The 21,157-nt window shown below is 39.7% G+C and overlaps 1 protein-coding gene across 1 annotated transcript in view; it reads right to left on the reverse strand.

Annotated features, from left to right (window-relative positions):
- Positions 1 to 20,241, reverse strand: part of LOC110847852 (protein Shroom) — a 150,277-nt gene extending 130,036 nt beyond the window's left edge. The window contains exon 1 of the mRNA XM_035849878.1: positions 18,752 to 20,241. Within this exon, the coding sequence (XP_035705771.1) occupies positions 18,752 to 18,783 (32 nt within the window). The 5' untranslated portion in view covers positions 18,784 to 20,241. The remainder of the gene's footprint in view (positions 1 to 18,751) is intronic.
- Between the last annotated feature and the right edge of the window lie 916 nt (positions 20,242 to 21,157).

Consider the following 21,157-nt stretch of genomic DNA (forward strand, 5'->3'; position numbering starts at 1 on the left):
TTTATCAAAAGTGGAAGCTCTTGAATTGGGATTAATTACCAAACTACTTTTTTTCTCCTTGCGGAATTTCTGTCGCTATTTGTAATCAATTAATCAATGGAGTAATGGGTCGTCTCTTTATCTTGATGATGGTGCATTTGCTAACGGAATGTCCTCTGAATCAATATATCAATCAATCAGTCAAAACAAAGGGTCAAGAATTGACTTGACCACCAGAGTCAGTCGTAGCGAGGCAAGAGTAAATCTAAACGCTGCTAGTTTGTACACTTGATTGAAACTCTAGTCACATCCTAATTAATTGTGTTGTGCTCCCAGTTTGGCACCCATTTACACATTGGTTGCACTCCTCTGTTAATAGCTGCACAGCATTGAATAAAAATTACTCCTGGTCGTTCGTACCTTATCGCGTTGGTGAAGCCAACGAGTGAGTGAGTGAGTAAATGAGAAAAAAACTGATTTAGCAGAGCAGTTTAGATTAGACTCGTGAACTCGTTTGGTGAACAGTTTAGAGCTGCATAATCCTCAATGAAGTTCAAATCTGAAGAGAATGCTCCTCACTGAATGGAGCACGCTTTGTCACCCTTCTAAAAAAAAGTTGGGCCAAGAGATAAGCAGACTTGAGAATTAGTTTCAGTTTGAACTGAATTATTTAATACACTAATTTTACACATGCCTCTGGGCAACGTGCTGCTATAAATATTGGACCAACTTTTGTATGCTGCGCACGTTTTACCAATGGTAAAGATTTGCTTTCTTTGCGTGTGCTAACAAAAATGATGCTGCCCGTAAATTATATTTGTGTTAATATTGTCGTTGTTTCGATGGGGTATCAACATTTCCAACGCTTTAATGTATTTCCACCCGTGATACTGATGAATGACATGGCCAACAAGTTTACATTCGCTGGCTGGCTGATTATCGCTGCGAGAGCCGGGTGAGATTTTGCATGGAAGTGGTCACTCCAACCCTGCTGCTGTCAGATTAACGGAATGACGTGGACTTGGAGCATATACAAATTTCAGATTTTTTTCAGAACTGGCTGCTAAACCAGCAACTGCCAAAATGAAAATTTGTTGCTACACGGTTCAAAGTTTTAAGTGAGCCATCCATCCATCCCAGCAGCAGCAGCAGAAGGACTTAACTGATGGAAGAAACCGGACGGACACTCCCACAAAATACGAAGTGTAACAAGACAGGCATTCAAATTGATGGAGAACTTTATACTGCATTTCCACTTATTAACTGAGTAACTTGAGGCAGAAAATGAGACGGATGAGAGATCATCTAATCCTCCTGTTGCCTCTTTCAATGGGCACAACCACGAGTGAATTGCTGGGGGGACATTTCACCCTCGATACTCGTTTCTTCAAGTGCCATTTAATTAATTAGGACATCCTTAACTGGACTTGATCTGCGAAACATTACATTTTTACAGGTTGGTTCAATGGAACAACTCGCATCACGAAGCGGCAGCACATTCAAAAGCTGGTCCGTTGGTGTCAATTCTCCATTTCTGCACCACCACCACCAACACCGGGTTGTTTGCAACAATTATAATTACCACTTGTCCTTATGATGATGCCTGATTCTTCGAGATGGTTGCAACTGACTTGTGTGGTGCTGGTGGTGGGAGAATGGATACTATTGAATAGGTAGTGAAGATAGTGGTGAAGGTGGAGTTGTGAATACAAATTACTTAAACTTCATCCTTCCTTGTTGCCAACAAATTGCGAGTCAACATTACTTCTCTCTGGCTGTTGCATTATTGAGCAAAGTCATCCCTGTCAAATTGTTGTAAATTTTATGTATTACCATCACAATGCCACGACACGGGGAAATGCATCTCTCTCTCTCTTGATTTTATGCAACTTCATGGCTGCAAGATCATGCTCGGCTGCTTCAAGCAGTTTTGTATCTACGCATAACACCATGATCCGTCGTGGCTCAGGAGAATGGTTGCCACTTGGTGTGCACGTCTTCGTCCAGGCAATTCTAACCTTTCCAGGTTCCACGCTTCTAATATTGCTGATCTCGAGATCAATTTCTTAAAAAATGTTCCCCACTCAAACTAAATAGCTGCACCGTTTTGGCCGTATTTACGTAATCCACGTAAATTGGAATGCTGTCCGCGTCCAAAGCCGTCATGCATATGTAGATATTTACATCTGACGATCGTCACTAGATTTGATATTTAAACATTGATTAATCTGCATGCATAAACATTTACTACACTTTTAACCAGTTTCGTTGCTCGTTATTGCATACACGTTTTGCGGGAATGTGATTCACAGTGGCCAGTCGTACCCCACAAACTTTTACTCTAGATTATTACGTTTTTCTGCTTTTTTTCCTCTGCGCGGAGGTCTTTCAGTCCAAATCTTCTCGATCCCTCGTCCATCCATACGCCGTTCCTCGGCCGAGGAAAATGAACAACACACGCGAACACAGATTGCACGTAGTTAGACATTACATTGTTACATTTGTACATTGTTGCAGCGTCAAATGTGCAGGCTTGGGCAAGATAGATACTTTAAGATACAAGATACTAGATACAAGATACTACTCGTATCTTGTATCTTCCAGCCGCCCCAGCTCAAAGTATCTTGTATCTTGTATCTGGAAAATCCTCAATGAGTATCTTGTATTTGTATCTTGTATCTGATATTTTCCATCAAGAGGAAAGTATCTAAGATACTTTTTAAGATACAAGATACTTTTTGCAAAATATGTTACCCGCGACATGTAAAGTTCGCTTTTCTTATGATTTATGAGGTAGTAACTGTAATTTTTAAGAAAATATGCGTTTTATTTTTGCTAGTGGAAGGTATTTTTCAAAGCCTGACTACTCAAAAGTACGACTTTCATCTTAGTAGCGATGCCTAAATAGCAAAAAATATGAAATTTTACCTTTTTTTTAATCTAAAAAAATCAAAAGTATCTTGTATCTTGTGGAATATTTAAGATACTTTATCTTTACAAATACTAAAAAGTATCTTTTACTTAGTATCTAAGTATCTTAAAAAAAACAGAGAATAAAGTATCTTTATCTAGTATCTTGGAATTTTTTCTAAAAGTATCTTTATCTTGTATCTTGTATCTTAAAACAAAGTACCTTTCCCAAGCCTGCAAATGTGTGTGTGTGTGTGCATGTAAGTTATGTATGCAAACCCGCAATTTTTGTAATTGTAGCCAATATTCAAATTTCGAATGGTTTTAAGCAGCATTCATCCACTCGGCTGCTGCTGCTGCTGCGAGCCCCTGATTTCCATTATGTTTTTGATACTTACGTGATGTGAACTTGAATCAGACCTTGTCGGCGCGGTCTCTGATGCTTCTTGTTAAAACTTGCTCAGCTCTCTCTGATTATGATTTTTATTGGAAGGTGAGGTGAGGAATAATAACAGGAAATCGAGGTATTTGCCATTTAATGAGAGCAGGAAGGCGGGCGGCGGCTGCAGATCCTCATGCATATTACGCAATTCACAATTTACAACAATGTATTCCTGTCGGAATCCAATTATACATACGTGTCGAGCTCTTTTTGGAGAAATACGTGGCCATAGAATGAGGGAAATTCAGATTTATGCGAACCGATGGATTCCCAGACGTTGGAATAGGTTCAAGCGTCGTCTCCGTTTCATCCGATGCCCACTTACGCCCAGTATGGACATGCTCATTAGCAATAACAATAATCCACACGAACTTTACACTGATGAGGGTGGAATTCAATTTCAATTATTTCGAATTGTGGTCATCCTGCCTGCTACGAACCGAGTGGACCATTAAGAACAACCAGAGAGAGCAACAAATGGTAATGAGATGCATTCTTCTCCCAATGATTTGATGGGAGTTGTTGGGTGGTAAAGACAATTGAAACTTATTGGTCAAACAGCACAAGAGGTATGCATCTCGTCCATTCCGTTTACCCGTGATTATGCTTCCTTTGGATTCTAATTGCATCTCAAAACACTTTTTGTTCGAGGGTAGGTACGAACCACGTAGGCTGCACCAGCTCGATGATTTTGTCCAATTCCACAAATACCATTCAAGAAATCAATGAGGTTAAAAGGATCGTAAATGGTGTGAGATTTATGAGCTGTTGCTGGGATTTGATGCGTCGTAATAAATAACGAGTAATTAGAATAATGCCTAATTTGGGAAATGTGTTATGTGTTCAGTCGTCCTACAACAATTATTGTTATTGTTACGATAAGGAGTTGGACAACTTATTGTTGTTCGCTTGTGAAACAGCCGACGTTGCATTTAGCTCGTAGCAATAATGGGACGACGGATCTTGTCGAAGGGGTGACAATAATAATTTTGTCAATCACAAAATCACCACAAACACGCAGTCACGTAGTAAGAAGAAAAAAAACTATTTGAAGGTAACATCATCGTTGCAACAAGAGTGTCATTGTTGCACTCGGACTACAACCAACGTCCGACCGATTGTCCATAGGAATAGATAGAAATATTAATGAAGGCGAAATCTTCATCATCGTCATCACCACCAAGCAAGCAGCATGGTTCGTTGATGGGGCTGGTGACTAGGATTAATTCTGCACGATATGAGGCAACAGGAGGGAGGATGACATGAAGTGATGAACAAGACAAGACGTGAAATCAAATTAAATCAGACCATGCCGTGTGATGTCTGTTTCAGATAATTTCGAAATTCGCCAGTTGGACTTGGGTGTGAGAATAAGTGGATTGGGACGATGTGCAATTAATTAAAGGAGTAAAGCTAACCCACGGAGCTGTTATTATTATGACGCGGACGAAGGAAGGTAACGTTACTCGACGCCGCGTTGATCTTGATCCTACATTATCGCTGATTATGAGACCATTATGTGCACCTGAACCCTCAAGGAGAGGAACGACCCACCACCACCCAGGCAGTGGGGACGTGCATGGTGCGAAATAAATACCTCCCGTCTTAATCTTCATTAATGTATATGCATCGTTATCTTTAATAAGACGTGGCGAATTGTGAGACACAATTTTGCAAAAAAAAACTACAACAGGCTGTGCAAAATTTCCTGAGGAAATCAATCATCCATCTGCTATGGGGACCACTACTTGGATGCAAATTTGTTGTAATGATGTGCACTCATTTGTCACCAGAAAACGAAACCTGACAAGTAAATTAAGAAATCTTAACAAATTCGTTGTTGTGTTCATGTCAGCGCAGGGAATTGGAGACAAGCAACAATTAGTTTACTTTAGTGATTAGTCGTCCTTTGCTTTGAAATGTGTGTTGTGAAATGGACATGAGACAAAGGAAAGATACGTTCACTTATTTTTCTCCCACACACATCGCTCAGCTTGTGAGTTATATGAGAACAAGTCGCCAGATAACAGGACACCAAGTGATAATTCTTCTGCATGATAGGATTCGTCAGCCGTTTTAAGAAAAAAAATTCAGTATTGTGTGGTGTTAGAAAAATTAATATTTTCGAATTCTAATGCAAATAATTCTAAAACTCGGTCATGCCTATTCGAGCATAGGATTCCTCACAGTGATGGGATAACAATTAAAACTGTGGAAAATATGAACCCGTTACGAGTACGAGTACATGTTCAGGCTATCCACCAAAAGTCATGCGATATTGTTTGCTAAATATGCTGAGGGATTTCATGTGCCAATCTCGCCAGAAAATCAGATCCGAATCAGACCCAATTTGCGACATTTAATGACACAGCGGTGTTTCTAATCAGGATCATCGCGACGCTGTTTGTTTATACTTTTAAGACAAATTATGGGTTGGTGCATGGGGAATGTGAGAGAAGGAACTAATTTATTATTTCTTTACTACTTTTCCTTCCGCTTCTACCTCGCAGCCACAGCCACTCGCTGCATGTATTTCAAACAACGAGTAGTGCGAGACAAGTGCAAGATTTTTGAAACCGCCATATTTCACATCCATGAGAACATCCAATTTTAGTTTAGTTTTTCACTATGACAAGTAAAGACAAAGAGTCAAATCTAAGTGAACTTTTAGTAGCATAAATATAATCGCAGACATCCTGCAATTTTGAAAATGAACCCAATTCTTCTAAAATGCTTCGAGTAAAAGAAAAAAAAGAAAAAAAAACAGGTGAACTACTTAAATTCCAGTCTCGCCAGTCTCAAAAAAATTTGAAACTTCAAATTATAAATCTTTGCAAAAAACTCATTGTCAAAGGACGAATTTATGAGGAGACGATGGTAATACACTCGACCGACGGGATGATAAGACTGCTTTGTGAGTCATTGAGAGAGGAAATTGAAAGAGTCGAAATCTCAAAAGTATACAGCGTAATAAGTTGCGAGAGTTGAAGAAAAGGTGGAATCGAGAGGATCGTGATATTGCATTAATTCCATCATCCAATTTATTACACCTTGTCACTCGGGTGGTGTAACTGCGGAGGTGGAGGAGTGACGGTGGACGCTGCCATCCTCACAGATTTCCTCACGTTTGGCGATGACTGCAGAGCTTCGTACGGACATCATAAAATTGGGCTCACAATGAAACTGTCAATTCCTCTCAGGAAGGAAGATGATCACTCTCACTTTCCAAACTGAGAGATTCTTCTCCAGAGGATGAGGCAGCTCGGTATAAAAAGGATCAACGGATGATAAGAATCTCTCTGGAATTGGAGATGGAAAAATGCCTCCCGGCCAAACGAATACCGATCCATCCGTCTCGTTGTAATAATAAATTTGGTGATTTGATTTGGATTTGAATAATACTGACCAAGTGAGCACCCTCCTCCACCCAAGCCTCCCACCTCTCAACCCCACCCCGCCTGGTGGACACTGCCATCTCTTCGCCTCCTAATTTCACTGCACAAAGAGAGATCCTGATTCAATTGGAGATGGACCACGGCGTGTATTGAAATTGAAAAGTGTCAATGGCAATAAAAAATAAGTGCCGTCAGCCAACTTGGAAACATTTCGTCACGCCAAGCAGCCCACATGTGTTCGTATTTATTTACTGCATCGTGTGGGTTTTTAAATGCGATTCTATTTACGAATCCCAAGAATTTCTCGGCAAGGAGGGCGACGACGAGGATGGCGTGAATTCACTCTGGATTAGTTACATATGCAATGCACAAGCTTTGCGTAATGACGACCGATAAGAAATCAGAGGTGACAAGTGACACTGGGAAACAACAAACACGAAAAATATTAAAAGCTCCTCTCAGAAATTTCCTACACTTTGTATGAATGACGTGACATATTTTTTTATATTCTTAAAAATTATTACAGCTCTTGATCCCACTTTGATACAGGTTTATGGACTTTGTTTTAAACAACGAGTGTACAGCTTTGAAAAGTAGTTGACCAGCTTTTTAAACGGATTATCCATTCATCCATCCATTCATCATGGACAAGAAAACAAGTAAGTAGACGACGACTTGCTGGTGTATGTACTCAGGTTGCGTAGAGTGCACCCAAATTTACATTGTTATCTAGTTTTTGTTACGTGTTGTTTCATTTTATTGAACAGGTCCTACCCCATAGTGTCAAGCCTACCCAAAAATATGCCATCCTGATTACACACAATAACTATTCCACATTTAGCGAAAGTAGCCGAGAGATAACCACCAGTGAGCCAAACCTGTCTCAAAACTGCTCATTTTAATGATATTACGAGAAGAATATCAAGACGAAGATTCAGACTTTTTGTTTTTTGGTGCAGCTTTTATGAGACGAACGAGTTCACATGATTACACGTTACGTAAGAAATGACTCGACCTCAGTCTGGCTGAACAACACATTAATAAATTATGTACGAGAGTCACAAAGCATTAGGATCGACTGGAGCATGCACTCAAGTCCTCATTGCGACAAATGCATGCAATAAAATCTCCATAAAAGTAGAATGGGAAAAACATGACACAAATCTTTGGCGATGTGCAGCACCCAAGCAATTCTACGTGTTTGTGAGGAGGGACGATAATAGATAAATAAATAGATGCACAAAATTGCCCTGGGTGGTTTTGCTCAAAATTTAATTTAGTAAGCATTGTGCTCTCTTAGGTTCTCCATAAATAAAATTAAGGAACTCTTCTTCTCATCCTTGGGAGAGAGAAGAGTCTGGAATTTGCATGAGAATAAAGTTGGAGCCATATTTCAGGGAGTAATAGAGTGATGAATATCTTTAAAAATAATGGGGAACCAACACACCAACCTGGGCCATAAAGGAGACTTGGATGACACCCACTAAATTTCGAAATGATTGTTACTGTGCCAAAGAAGCAGTAAAAGTTTTTTGTCCGTTTCAGCCTGGGCGGCATTTATGCTTCATCGAGCCTCAAATTTTCAATGTGGACTCGAGGTGCTAATTTTAATAAGCTTAATTTTAAAATTCCCACACATACGGAATGTTATAAAACGACTATAAAAATTTTGGCGTGCATTTTCCAAGCTAAAAATGCCGTGTGTATGAAATGGTGCACCTGAGCGAGGGATGACGACTGAGATCGTAATTTATTCTGGGGAACCATTCCCCTCACATCAGCACCACCGAAATGTCACCAATATTTCATTTCAGCAAAAAAATGCGCAGAAAGGATGAAAGGAAAAGTGATTTACTGTTATGACCAGTCTGTTACTGCGGAGTGAATGCGTACACAAGTTGACAGGATTAGTTTACTTTCGATTTGTTTAATTAACCCAACTAACCACGTAACAGCGGACGTGTAGCAGTTATTTAAATGAATATGTATTTACGTGCACTAAACGGGACAAAGTAGCGTTTAGATATATGACACACGAGTCAGTTATCAACAGAAGTTGTCAACACAGTCATCCAAGATATTCGTCTTTTGTCTTCCACGACGAATCCCCATCATCATCCTCTTTTTCACCATTGTTCTTCTTCCAAGCAATCCATTAATGTTTGCTTTGGTCCGTCTCAAAAGAGTTCCACACACCTTCCATTTTGCAACTTTTACGAATGCCTGCACTTCTTAGATGGGTCCTCGCAGATGTATGCGAATAACTTATCCGACAAGTAATGACCATAATTTATCTTGATTATTTGACCCTCGGTCGGTTATTGCTTCACCATGAGTCCTGTGAGAAAATACTCGCGTAATTTTTGGAATTAATCAAAAATTTAATCAAGTTCCCGAGATTGTGGAAGCAATCATACTCGTTGCAAAAAGAGAGGAGTCAAGTCCAAAAGATTTAAAATTTACTATGTAAAAGATTCCTAGCCAGCAAACTACAAATGAAACAGAAATCAATTAAGGATTCAAGTTTGTGCTAGTTGGTGGATAAAGCAGCCTGCTCCTCTCAAACCAGGTATCAAACCATGACCAATTGGTTTAGAAATTGGTTTTCTTTATGATGAATAAAAGAAAAGTTTGACATTGAGCGTTGAACTGGGTCCGAGCTGAACGCGGTATAATAATCGCAGCCAAGAGGAATAAGCAGACGAATAAGTGGGAATATCTGGGAGGCAGGGTAACGACAGGGTGAGGTACATGAGATATCGATGAAATCCGTAATAAATGATTGGTACTCACGTTACGTACTCGCAAACTGATGGCTCAATGAGAAAGAACAATAAAATCGTGTGTCATTTCGACGCAAAAGTTGAAGAAAGTGCAAAAATGTGTCTAATTCTTCAATTTTAACACACAATAAAGACCACGATGTCCGGCATAGATTGATATTCACCCAAGAAGAATCATGCAATATATTAGTTTTTCAGGGTACCCTCCTCCAAATCCGCATGAAATTATCAATTAATAAAGGCCGTCAAAGACTGATATGATTTATTACACTCTCGGCCGCAAAATAGAAGAATAATGATTGACCCCCTGTCTCTAACAATAATACGAAAATGACACTTTTGCACAACAAGGAACAGGAATGTATAACAATGCCTAGCGGAAAATGCAAGCAATAAATACAAGCAAGTCAAATCTGCACTGCTGTTGCTGCACTTGGTTGCAACGCAGAGTTAGCCACACATAATATTCAATCAGAATGGTGGATCTAGAAAAAATGAAAATATTATTGTGCTCCCAATGTCACTTTTTGTTTGGAATTGAAACCGACCCACATACACAGTCACCACCTTTATAAATAAATATGCACATACTACGACTCGATCCATATAAATAAATGTGCAAACACAGGTAAATTATACTCATGTACATATGTACCTGTGCAGACTAATTGTGGGAGAGTTGGCACGCCCACCTCCACCTCTCCAATTTTTATCATTTGTGGAACTTTTAGCTACTTAGCACGACATTGGCGTTCTCGAAGAATGCCGTCTCTCTGTCCCTGTGCATGACTAGTGCACTTATTTTCCTCACTGTCATGTCGACTCGTACAATCCGAAGTCAAAGAAAATAACCACAACAATGCTGTAATGCAACGTGGCGATATTGAGACTTGAATAAAAATTTCCTTCCATTCAACCATCGCACTCACCAGCCAGCCACGCATAAGAAGTTCCAATGTGCCGAGTGAATATTCATGATGGGAAGAAAGCAAAGTAGTCAGCAGCAGAATGTGAAGTCAAGCATCTGTCTCAATTAAACTTAATCAAGCGAAGAATTAGCATATTCATTGATTTTTTTGGAAGGGTGAATTGAAGCTTGAAAATGCAAAACAACCCAGTAAATTATCATTCTTTCCTCCAAAATTACTCGCTGAATTGAAACCCATTCAGTCCCAGCCAACCAACCGGATGAAACCCTGACGTACGAAGCCCAAAAGTACGTGGAGAGCCTTCACAATGGCCGAGCATGTAGGAATCACACAAGAAAATATAATCTATTTAAGTGAGAGTGAAACCTCTCGGAATCACATTGTTGCCCATTTCACAAATCAATTCGTACATAGCGTGCGAATTAATTGAAGACTATCATGTTCGCGACTCGTACTTTGTTCACTTGACGCCACAGCAGCAGCAGCACAGGAATTACAACCCAGCAGCAGATGGCAAAATGATATGATGCTGAATCTAAAAAAGAACCGGATTGACGTTCTTTGGATAAAATAATAATCTCGAAAACCAAACCACTTAAGTTATTATTGTGGTCTCCATTTCACTTCACCGTGATTATCGAGAGCAGCACCAGCAGCGGCGGCAGGAGGAGCAAACGGCGTGGATGGTTTCATCAAGCAGTATCGGAAACAAGGTCATCCAGTCGGACAGTCATTTACCTCCGGACTTGCTAAGATTTGGATGATGCCATTATTGCAGCTTGATCGATTTTCCACCTCTGCGCTAATTTCTCACTTAATCTGATTGTAATCCTCATTTATCTTTCTTATTGCTACCATTGTTGCTACGTGGTCTGGGTGCATTTGTACACCTCGCACCTCGCACGGCGGTGGCATGGCAGGGGGAGGTCAAGTACAGTGTGCCTTGGTTTTATTCCAATAAAACTAGCGAAGCATTTTCAGCGCAAAATATCGCAATCGTAATTCACAGAGGAGAGATTAGGATTGGCCAAGTCCTCATGTGTCAAGATAGAAAAGGAAATAAATCAGATTAATCACAGAGGTGAGTGAGTGCAGAACAGGCCAAATTAAAAATGAAGAGCATGCATAAAGTAACTGCAAAATACGCCCACGGAATTATTAGTAGCTCGTAATGGATCATATCCGACGCCTTCGACGCTACCACTTTGCATACGAAAGAGATACGAATTTATTAGCGATGAATTAACCGTTGTCCAATAATAAATGTGAGACTGATTGCGCCCAAGGGTTTTCTGCACTCATTTATGGACAATGATTATTCAACCCCTTCGTTCAATAAGGAGAATTATTTATGCAAACTCAATAGCTTTGTATAACGACACCACTTGGCATGATGCGCAACTGGGAGACTGGGTTGGTAAGTCAGCAGTGGTTTCACAGGTGCTAAAGACAGATGCTTTTCGAAAACAAGTTGACCAAGAAAAATTACAAGAACTGGATCGTTTTCCATGTCAAAATTTGGATGAAAGAAAATTGTAGCGTTGTAAATAAAGAAAACACGGTGGTAATTGCAGTTGTAGGTCTTACGTGCATAGTAATTGTGTGGATTTTTAAGCGTGTATAGACCACAATGATAAGTAAGTAGCAGCAGATGTACTCGACACTGGACCTGATTTTGAACTTGAAAATCAACAACAGACGGACCGAGAAAACGGTTGCCAGTTTGGTATCTCTTCTTCTTCTGCGTCGGGAATGTGGCCAGAATGGCACTTAAATCGAGAACGAAACAATTGTATTCCAATACAAAAAACTGGATCATTCAGTGCAAAAGAGCAGTAAATAAATAATAAAATTAACCAACAATAACGCCGGCGACGTATTTTTTGTGTACTTTGACCAGTTTCGAGTGTTAGATTTATAGCATTTTTTTCATTTCCCTCCGTTATACTTGGTTAGTTTGGCTTGTCATCAAAGGGATGAAAAGAGAGTTTGACAATCACTCTGAAAGATTAAATTCAAAGCTTATTATCAAACTGGCGAGATTATAAATTCAAACAAGCCCCGAGTCAATTTTTTTTATCTCGTTGACTTTTCATTGGTTTCGGATTAATTCTTAGGAAAAATTTTAATCCCGAGCACACGACGAGATGACAACATAGATGACAACATTTAGTGGCGTGATGATGATGACGATGGGGTTCAAAGTACTGAACTGCGATTTCTAGAATGAAGAATTTGATCTCTTCTCTGGCTGAATTTTTCATGATATCTTTCATTCGAGCAAAGCCAATCTATTGGAGTCGAATAAATACTAATAAATTAAATTAAAGAAGTTGCGTTCATTGGGAAATTTCAAAGGACGAACTTCTCACAGATCGCAAATCTTACAATGTTACTTTTTTGACGGGCTTAAACATATAAGTAAGAAAAAGATTTTTGGTGCACCAAAACTGAATGAACTATTAATTCCTTGCTGCTAAATAAATTGAAGGAATAGACTTTTGTGGATATGTTTCGACGCGAGGAAGAGAATTGGGGTCCATCCATATTCATCCTGTCGGTTCTTGTCCAGGGAGAGAATTAACATCAGCAAGTTTTTGTCTTGGCCCACGGCACAGATTTAATTTAGAAACTTGTTGCTGGCGTGTTCGTAGGTACGGAAAGGATCCAAGGCATGCAGGCTGGAAATAATCATAACATAATCACACGAGCATTCATGCCTGTCTGCATACTCGGCGTTGGAAAGTGAACTCATCTGAAATTCATTGTGTCCATTATGCCCTTTATTAAGGCCACGGGTCAGACTCTCTCAGCCCTGCCTCCTTGTTCCTCGCATGGTGCGTGTCTCCTTCATTATCTCATTTACACCAAGATTTATACATTTCCTTTAACAATGACTGGTCCAGAAGGTCCAGAAGAAGACGCGATTATTGTTATTATTCCATGCATAGCAATGCTCCGTCGTGTAGCTACCCCCGAACGAGAAGAGTGTCGGATTTTATACGGTATTTCACTCATAACAATAAAAAATCTCGGTTCGATTTCATGTCATTAAGCAACTGCTGAGCATGACATGAGCTTCGAGAAAGGAAAAGATGACGCGCTTCAACAATGACAGAAACCATGAAGGGATGCTGCTCATTGTTGGGTCAAGAGCACAACGCGGTCTCTTCTCATCACCTTCACCTCATATTTCATCTATATTTGACTCCTCAAAGAGCTCCACGTAAAAAATGAAGGCTGCAAACAATGGGCAACCACAAAACAGGCAGAAGCGTAATATCCACTCGCACGTCGTATGTGGAGACGGACGGCTTTTGAATGGAATGGATCATCTCTCCTCTGACCCTTAAAGGCTCGAGGCTCACATTTTCCTCGGGACGGGTTCCGCTTTCTTCTTCTTCTGGTAAATGGATGCTGTAATTGTAATCTTTTATCCTGTAATCCTGGTCATTCTGTTATTATGCAACCCTTCTGGTCCTCATTATTCCCCTTGTTTGTTTTAAACGAAACAATTTAATAATAAGGATTATCTCTTTAATTACAAGAGTGCTTAATTGCTCCGTTTATGCTCATTAGAGACCAGCCGACCCTTTGGACTTGCTATTGGCGAGGCATAAATTCTGGGATCCTTCTCGAAAATCTGGGGTAAACTTGATAATTTCGTAATACTTCTCGACCTTGACGCTCTTTTGAAGTACGAGCTAATGAGAAATTTTGGAATTTATGCAGTCGTGGATGAGAGATGTTGGGAGAGACTCCTGCAAGAAGCCCAATTTTAGCATGACCATCAAATCCAGTCCACATCCGCTTCTTTCACTCTGCCCTTCTGAAGTGGTTTATCTCGTGGTAATTTGAAATCGTAAAAGTATTTTATTTCAGGGATGTGAGTCAGGGTGGAGTCGCACTCAGCAGTAAAAATTCCCTCTCCGTTTCCTTCCCTCAGAAGAAGAGCTGGAGTTGGAGTCAGGTATACCACGCCAAGAAAAGCAGTGTCTAAACGCCCAAGTATGCAAACCACCCTCCGCTTCCTAAATACGAGGCCTACGTCTCATCCCTTCTTCTCCCAGCCAAATTTGTCCAAAAATACGTAGTTATGCAGCCAGCAACAACAAATAGTCCAGCAGACTCCTCTTCTTCTTTTAATAATGGAAATAAGATAAAAACTCAACAATTGCAGCAGCCCGACTTGCCATGTTCGTTGGTGGTATTATTATTACTATTTTGGTGCATATATATAATCCGTATTACGTACGTACGTACGTGAATACATTACAACGACTCCATTTTCCTATGATCTCGTCGACTGTGGGAAGAATATGGACCGTCGTCGTCGTCGACTGCACACACATGGATTCTTATTCATGAGAATCTCACTACAATAAAAGCATGCAAGTATTTCATCTGCTGCTGGCTCCTCCGACTCATCCTCGTCGTCGTAAAGAGGCTCATTGCTCAATCATGAGAACTCGTCTAATTTTATTCCGCATATATATTGATTTTAAGATTTGAGCACAACAAACATGAAGAAATGAGTCCTAGAGGAAAACTAAATGAAGGGAAGTGACGGAAACTATTTATTATTGTGTTAGAGCCACTGCCTTGCCTTCATGCACAGCCAGTGACGACAGGAATATAATGAAACGAGACAAATTGTTAGAATTGCTGTACAACATAGTTTCGGTTGTCTTGTTTTTTTTCCTCGTTTATTTATGTCTCTGTTTGTTTGCCTAATTTACTGTAACGTGAGAATTTTCACGTGAGACGAGCACAGATCAGGACGTATACAGAAATACGTGAACGCCTCGCTCTTTAAAGGACGAGCTCCTCACCTGCCAAGAAACAAAAGGAGAGGAGCGATGATGACGAGGGGATGAAGATGTTAACCTAAACCAGATTTCCTCTCTGTCACAACAAAACACACCAAGAGCACAAAGGGCCCTGCCCAACCCACGCTTTTCAAAGTGAAAGAATTTTAAAGAGTCGGAATTAAGCCGTGGATCCATCCTGATTGTTTCTCCTCGGGGCTTTTGTCCACTTTTGGGGTTGAAGAGGAAGGAATCGTGTAAACGTGCCTGCCTTGTGTCACCAAAAACCAAGGGATTCAATGCAGAGGATTTAAATAATTCCAATTTCCCCCAAGTTCAAAAAAGTATACAAAAGAAAGCTGCGCGTTCATAGCCCTCGAAATTACCACATCATGGGATCCGTATAGCAGTAGTATTTAGGAAGAAAACAGCAGAACTTAACCCGATGCATACATACACCGCAGAAGAATGGACAGGTTTTTTTTTCAACGGTGGAGATGTTCAAATAAAAAATGTAAGGAAACTCATAAAAATTTATGAGATCATCATGAATACATGTTGTACAGTGGTCAAAGTCATTGCAAAGTGTGTAATGATTTCGTTGGTTACTTTTTGGTCCAGTTAAATGTTAAATATTTGCAGAAAACCACAGGCTGAAACCAAAGGCAGTGCTGACGGAGGCCAAGTAACCAACCGAACAAGCATGTACGGTGCAACAAATTACGATATTTTGAATGTGAACAGGGCAAATCATGTCATCATAAAGAACAAACAAATGATGCCGTTAAAATCAACTGGTTATTACTCTCGGCCTGTCCGTATCTGTATCATGGACTCGACTCCTGGGTGGAGAGCTTAACGGGCCAATTTTACTAATATTCATGATTTTACGACTTTTACGAAAAACACTGTTTCAAATAACAAGTAGTAACCAAACGACTGTGTGGAACTAGCTGTAGATGGATAGATATCCATCCATACGTATGAATTATTATGGGGAATGATTGGTTTTTCAAAATAAATCCCTAGAAAAATTCGGTTGCATACAATTCAAAGTGCCAATCATGCCTTAATAAATCTGTGCTGTAAGTCAATCAATCACATTATGAGGGAATTATTATGGTGGATGAGAAGTGGCAGTGGCTGTGTTGCCTCCATCCGTGAATTGAGAGGAATTGAGTGAAATTGACTCTGGCGATCAGAGGATTGACGTATCGGATTCCATTAGGACGGGGGAGACGCATAACGAGAGGAAAACTTTATACGGGATAAAGAAATCAATCAGTGGAGCAGCAGAAGCACAGCAAAGATCAATCACGGGCCATGCCAGGTACACAGGAAATATTGATTCCTACAAGTCAATCAATTTTTCCTCCTTATTATCTCAATCTTATGCAATCCAATCATTATTGTGGGGCTTATGTAACCCTCGGTCTCAAGTCTAAACAATGTGACCTGCTTTTTTCATCCAATCGTGTTTATTGATTCACGTCCTGTGATAGCAAAAATTGCAAATTTCCCACAATCATGTCAACTGCATCATCTCTCGACTCGATCCTCTCTGTCAACCAACTCGCCTGTTGAATGGTCTTTTTTCATCCGGACGAGTTTGCACTCTTATTATTCTTGCGGAATCAACCACCAGATTCATTTCTAAATGCAAGCACATGCAGTTTTGCCCTTGCTCTCCTGACCCCGACGACCTCTTAACTGTTATGAGTCATTAAATCAGTACAGAGCTAAGCCATTCAGCAGTGAACTATGTAATTGTAATTGTGGAGCATGGATCACCATTAAGATTTCTACTCGAGCCGTTGGAACGACCGCATCAAGAGCACTTATTAGCTTCATCAATGCAGCCTTATAATTCCTTCGTACGTGACTTTTACATTTTACCAAGAAATCCTGCCTGGTGGTCATTAAAAACTTACATGCACATACGTATCTACTTTATTATGAGTATCGTCCCGTTAAGAGGAGCGCATTACAGATATAAATTGTATGTACGACGTCTGATAATGATGGTACGACGAGTTAAGAAAAAAAGAGTATCGACCAACTGATTGATGTCACTTATTTCAAAAACCTACGAGGACCACTCGATTGAGAGACGTGTGGGCCCGATTGTGGTTAAAATTATTGCAAAATAGTCGATACACAAACAATGTAGTAGCGGTTGCGTAGGTAGCAAAAGACTAACTCGTGAACAAATCTGAATCTCAATTGTGACTTGAGAGAAGAGTGACAATTTATTGACACCATTAAATCAGTCGGCAAAGAGGCTCATTAATTACGAGGGTGGCTTTATTTATTATTGGATGAATTTGGATTGGATGGAGAGTTGCAGTGCCTTTTTACTCATGTAATGGCCCCATGTATGTACAGGGACATGCCAATACATGTGCTTCGTATTAATGATTGATTAGTTATTAGCTATAAGGAGGCCTCTATCAAGTCTTTATTAAATTAGCAACACGGTTGGATGGCCATCATCATCGTAACGATAATAACAAAATCCTATGGCTCCAACCAAACGAATGACAATCAGTCTTCTGACTTTTGACTTGATTTGTGGTGGACAATTATCGTAAGGTTCTCTCCTTACGATCAGTTTCTTTACTGTGCAATGCAACAATTGGTGTTATGCAATCCCACAGATTTTCATTTCCTTTCGACCAAAAGTAACAACATAAGAATCCAATTAGTATTTGAGTAGTAAAAAAACGCTTGACTTACTTTACGCGTCATCAACTACATGCATATCCATCCACTGCGTCAATTACTTTTCTGCATATGATTATTTATTCAAAGCCTGGAGTGTTTAGTTTATTGGGAGGAATACCTATTTTTGGAGGTGCCGCAGTCAATAGTCCTTCACGTTTCATAATTTCGGAACAAACTAATCTCGTAAAAGAGGGACACATTATCTCGCAATGTTTTGAGTCCAAATCCTCCTAAGCCAGGAGGACTCGGAAGATAACATCGTGCCCTGCCGACTGACAAGGAAACGACATGATTAACTAAATGCCAGCTCTCTGTGGCTAATTCCCAATTAGGACTTGAAGAGAGTGAATGTCTCTCTGGCTTGGATTTTGGAGTGGCCGCATAGATCTTAAATAGCCAGCAGATCTCTCAAATCCCAAGTCTATGTCTTGGTGTTAAATAAATTTGAGCAGAGTGGAGATTAAATCAGGGTGAAACGACGACTGACCACCAAGTGAACAATTGTAATTTGTAAATGATGGATGTCTTTCTGAGTGAATGGTGACGACGGACTTGTTGCCATTTTGGAGAGACGCTATATTGTTTCGCTTCGAATCAGATTACCCATTATTTTATTTGTTTAGTTCCTCCTTCACTACGTGCAATCAGAAGACCCAACCCGTCGCGTAATTTTCGTGCTTGATTTATAATGAAATTTATGCATTTTCTAAAACTTTATGGTGATTCGATTGCATAATGAATACATAATGGTGAACAAGTTTATTAAAGAGGTTGCACTTACCAGATTCTTTTTCGGATCCGATTAAAAAACATGGTGGGTTTAGTAATTTTGCTTCCACCGACGACCAGTTCTGACTTCTGTGCTGACGTTGTTATTGCGCTAGCAGACTGAACAATTGGAGAAAAATGTTGTTGAAATCATTTCATGGGTTGGGTTGTCACAATTGAAGCATTCCGAATATAATAAATAATTCACTTCTTCACGAAACTATCATTGTAAAATTCAGTCGAAATCTGCACTAGAAGAACCACATTTTTTTCATCGTATTTATTTTCCTGTCGTCTTCTTCGTCTTGTCGGTTTATCTCCTACACTAATAAAACGTAGATAATGTGAATGTGTTTTTAAGGAATTGTTTCAAAAGTTAAGAGAGTCAGAAGGAGAGGAAGAATCGCTAAAAAGAATTATCGCATATCTCTTCTTGAGCGAAGAACAACTGAAACTACTGATTTGAAGATTTTGTCCAAAATCAAGCAAGATTTTTTAAACCATCGTAAAATCTGTCAAATTCCACCCGTCAAAGTTTCAATCATCCCAAACATCGCATCGTCCTCCGAGATGTCAAGTATGTTGGAAAAATGTTGGATTAAATAGTTGGATTTTTATTTCCTTTCCTTCAACCAAGACATTTTTTAATCAATCAAAAACCCCGTCCCACGACTCTTTTTTTTTGCTCCGTGTGTGCATTTTGATGCTGTTTTATTTCTCAAATTAATTGCAGAGACCCGTTCGTTCCGTTGTTTTAAGAGAACACAAGAGATGAACTAAAATGGAAACTGCTCTCCAGGGAGTCCTTCTCTCGTGGCTGGCCTGTCCACCTCCACCCCTTTTTATCCACCTGAATTCTGCACTGATTTCGATCCGTACGGCACAGCTAAATCCGTATTTTCCCTAATTCCAACAACTTATTAAATCCACCCAGTTTGAGAATTTACGGGTGGTATTAAAAAAAGTCCAATTTTTCTCGTCTTCTTCTCGCTTAAAGCATAAAAACTTCAAAATTAAGTTATCCTGGCAACCTGGCACACTTTGCTCGCTCCCTTTTTTAGGTATAAATGGAAAACTGTCGACGATATTAAAAAATATTTTTAATGTAACCCAAATTCTTGTTGATTTTCAAGTTTGCATCACATTATCACAAATTACTCTTGAAGGCTGTGATGACCATTTACATAGTTTAATAAGAGGAGGAGGAGGAGGAGGAATCAAAGTCAAATGCCATCCTCGTCATTCATCCCACGACAGCAAAACTCATCATCAAGAAGAAGAAGAAGACTTGGTTAGTTTTAGCAGTTTAATTTCAATAATATAACGATTATCCGGCATGGCTCAGTTGTTAGCCTAATTGTTTGTATTCTTAGCAGGGCACACCTTCTTCGGTCAAGTTTAATCGTGTCATTTGATTTTATTTATTTCGTGGCGTCGTCCTTTACTACATTGAGTGCGATCGCTTGTTATCGCTGGCTCTGACACACACTCAAGGAGATATTTACATACGCGGCAGCGTAAAAGTCCTCTTGGAAAAAACATTGAGGTTTATTATACACAAATTTGTCCCTTGTTTGGATTTGTGATAGAGAAATGTCTTTCTTCATCCACTTATACTCATTTTATTAAACCGTATCAAGTTAAATGGTGGTAGTTGCATAAAAATTACTTTAGCAATCTCAAATTCCTCATGTTTGTCAATTTCTTTTATCAAAAAGTTGGCAAATAAACTGCCGTAATTTGACGACGCGTTCCTTCTTATTCACGTGCATACATAACCTTGATTTAGCACTACAAATTACTATTGTTTATTATCGTGTGTGTGTGGAGTAGTGGGAGTACAAGCCTGAAAAGTAGGCCTCACTCCTCGCTATAATCCCGTCAAAAACGGTTAGCTTCCTCTGAATAATGATAGCGTTTTACAACCCTTCCAGAGACGACGACTTGTTTCATAACACGGCACGCAAGTGTGCAGTTATTGCACCGCATCCTTCCCCCAGCACGAGTTGAAAAGTTATTCCGTAAAAATGAGTCACAAATTTCTCACATTTTTTGACACAAATCACGAAAAGATTCAATCTCATTTAAATTAAATCACTCAATGTTTTTGTCACTTCCGTTGGGATAAGTGGATTAAAAAAACGACACACGACACACAGAAGCAACAAGTCAGCCCAAGAGCACAAAGATAATTAAGTTAACTGATTATCGGGAGTTATGAAGAATTGTGTCGAATCCATGAAAAAAGTGAGACTGCTCCAGCAGCCGAGGAGGACGTGACGAAGGTGTGCTGATGAGACTTTTGAAGGGGAGGAAGAAGACAGGGCGACAATGACGCTTTCCCGTCCAAGGTAAGAAGCTGACTGTGGAGGTGCTCGTGGTGAGAGCAAGTTATCCAAGGAAGAAAAGAATGAGTAAT

Source organism: Folsomia candida, unplaced genomic scaffold, assembly GCF_002217175.1.
Source record: "Folsomia candida strain VU population unplaced genomic scaffold, ASM221717v1 Fcan01_Sc003, whole genome shotgun sequence".
Lineage (NCBI taxonomy): Eukaryota > Metazoa > Arthropoda > Collembola > Entomobryomorpha > Isotomidae > Folsomia > Folsomia candida.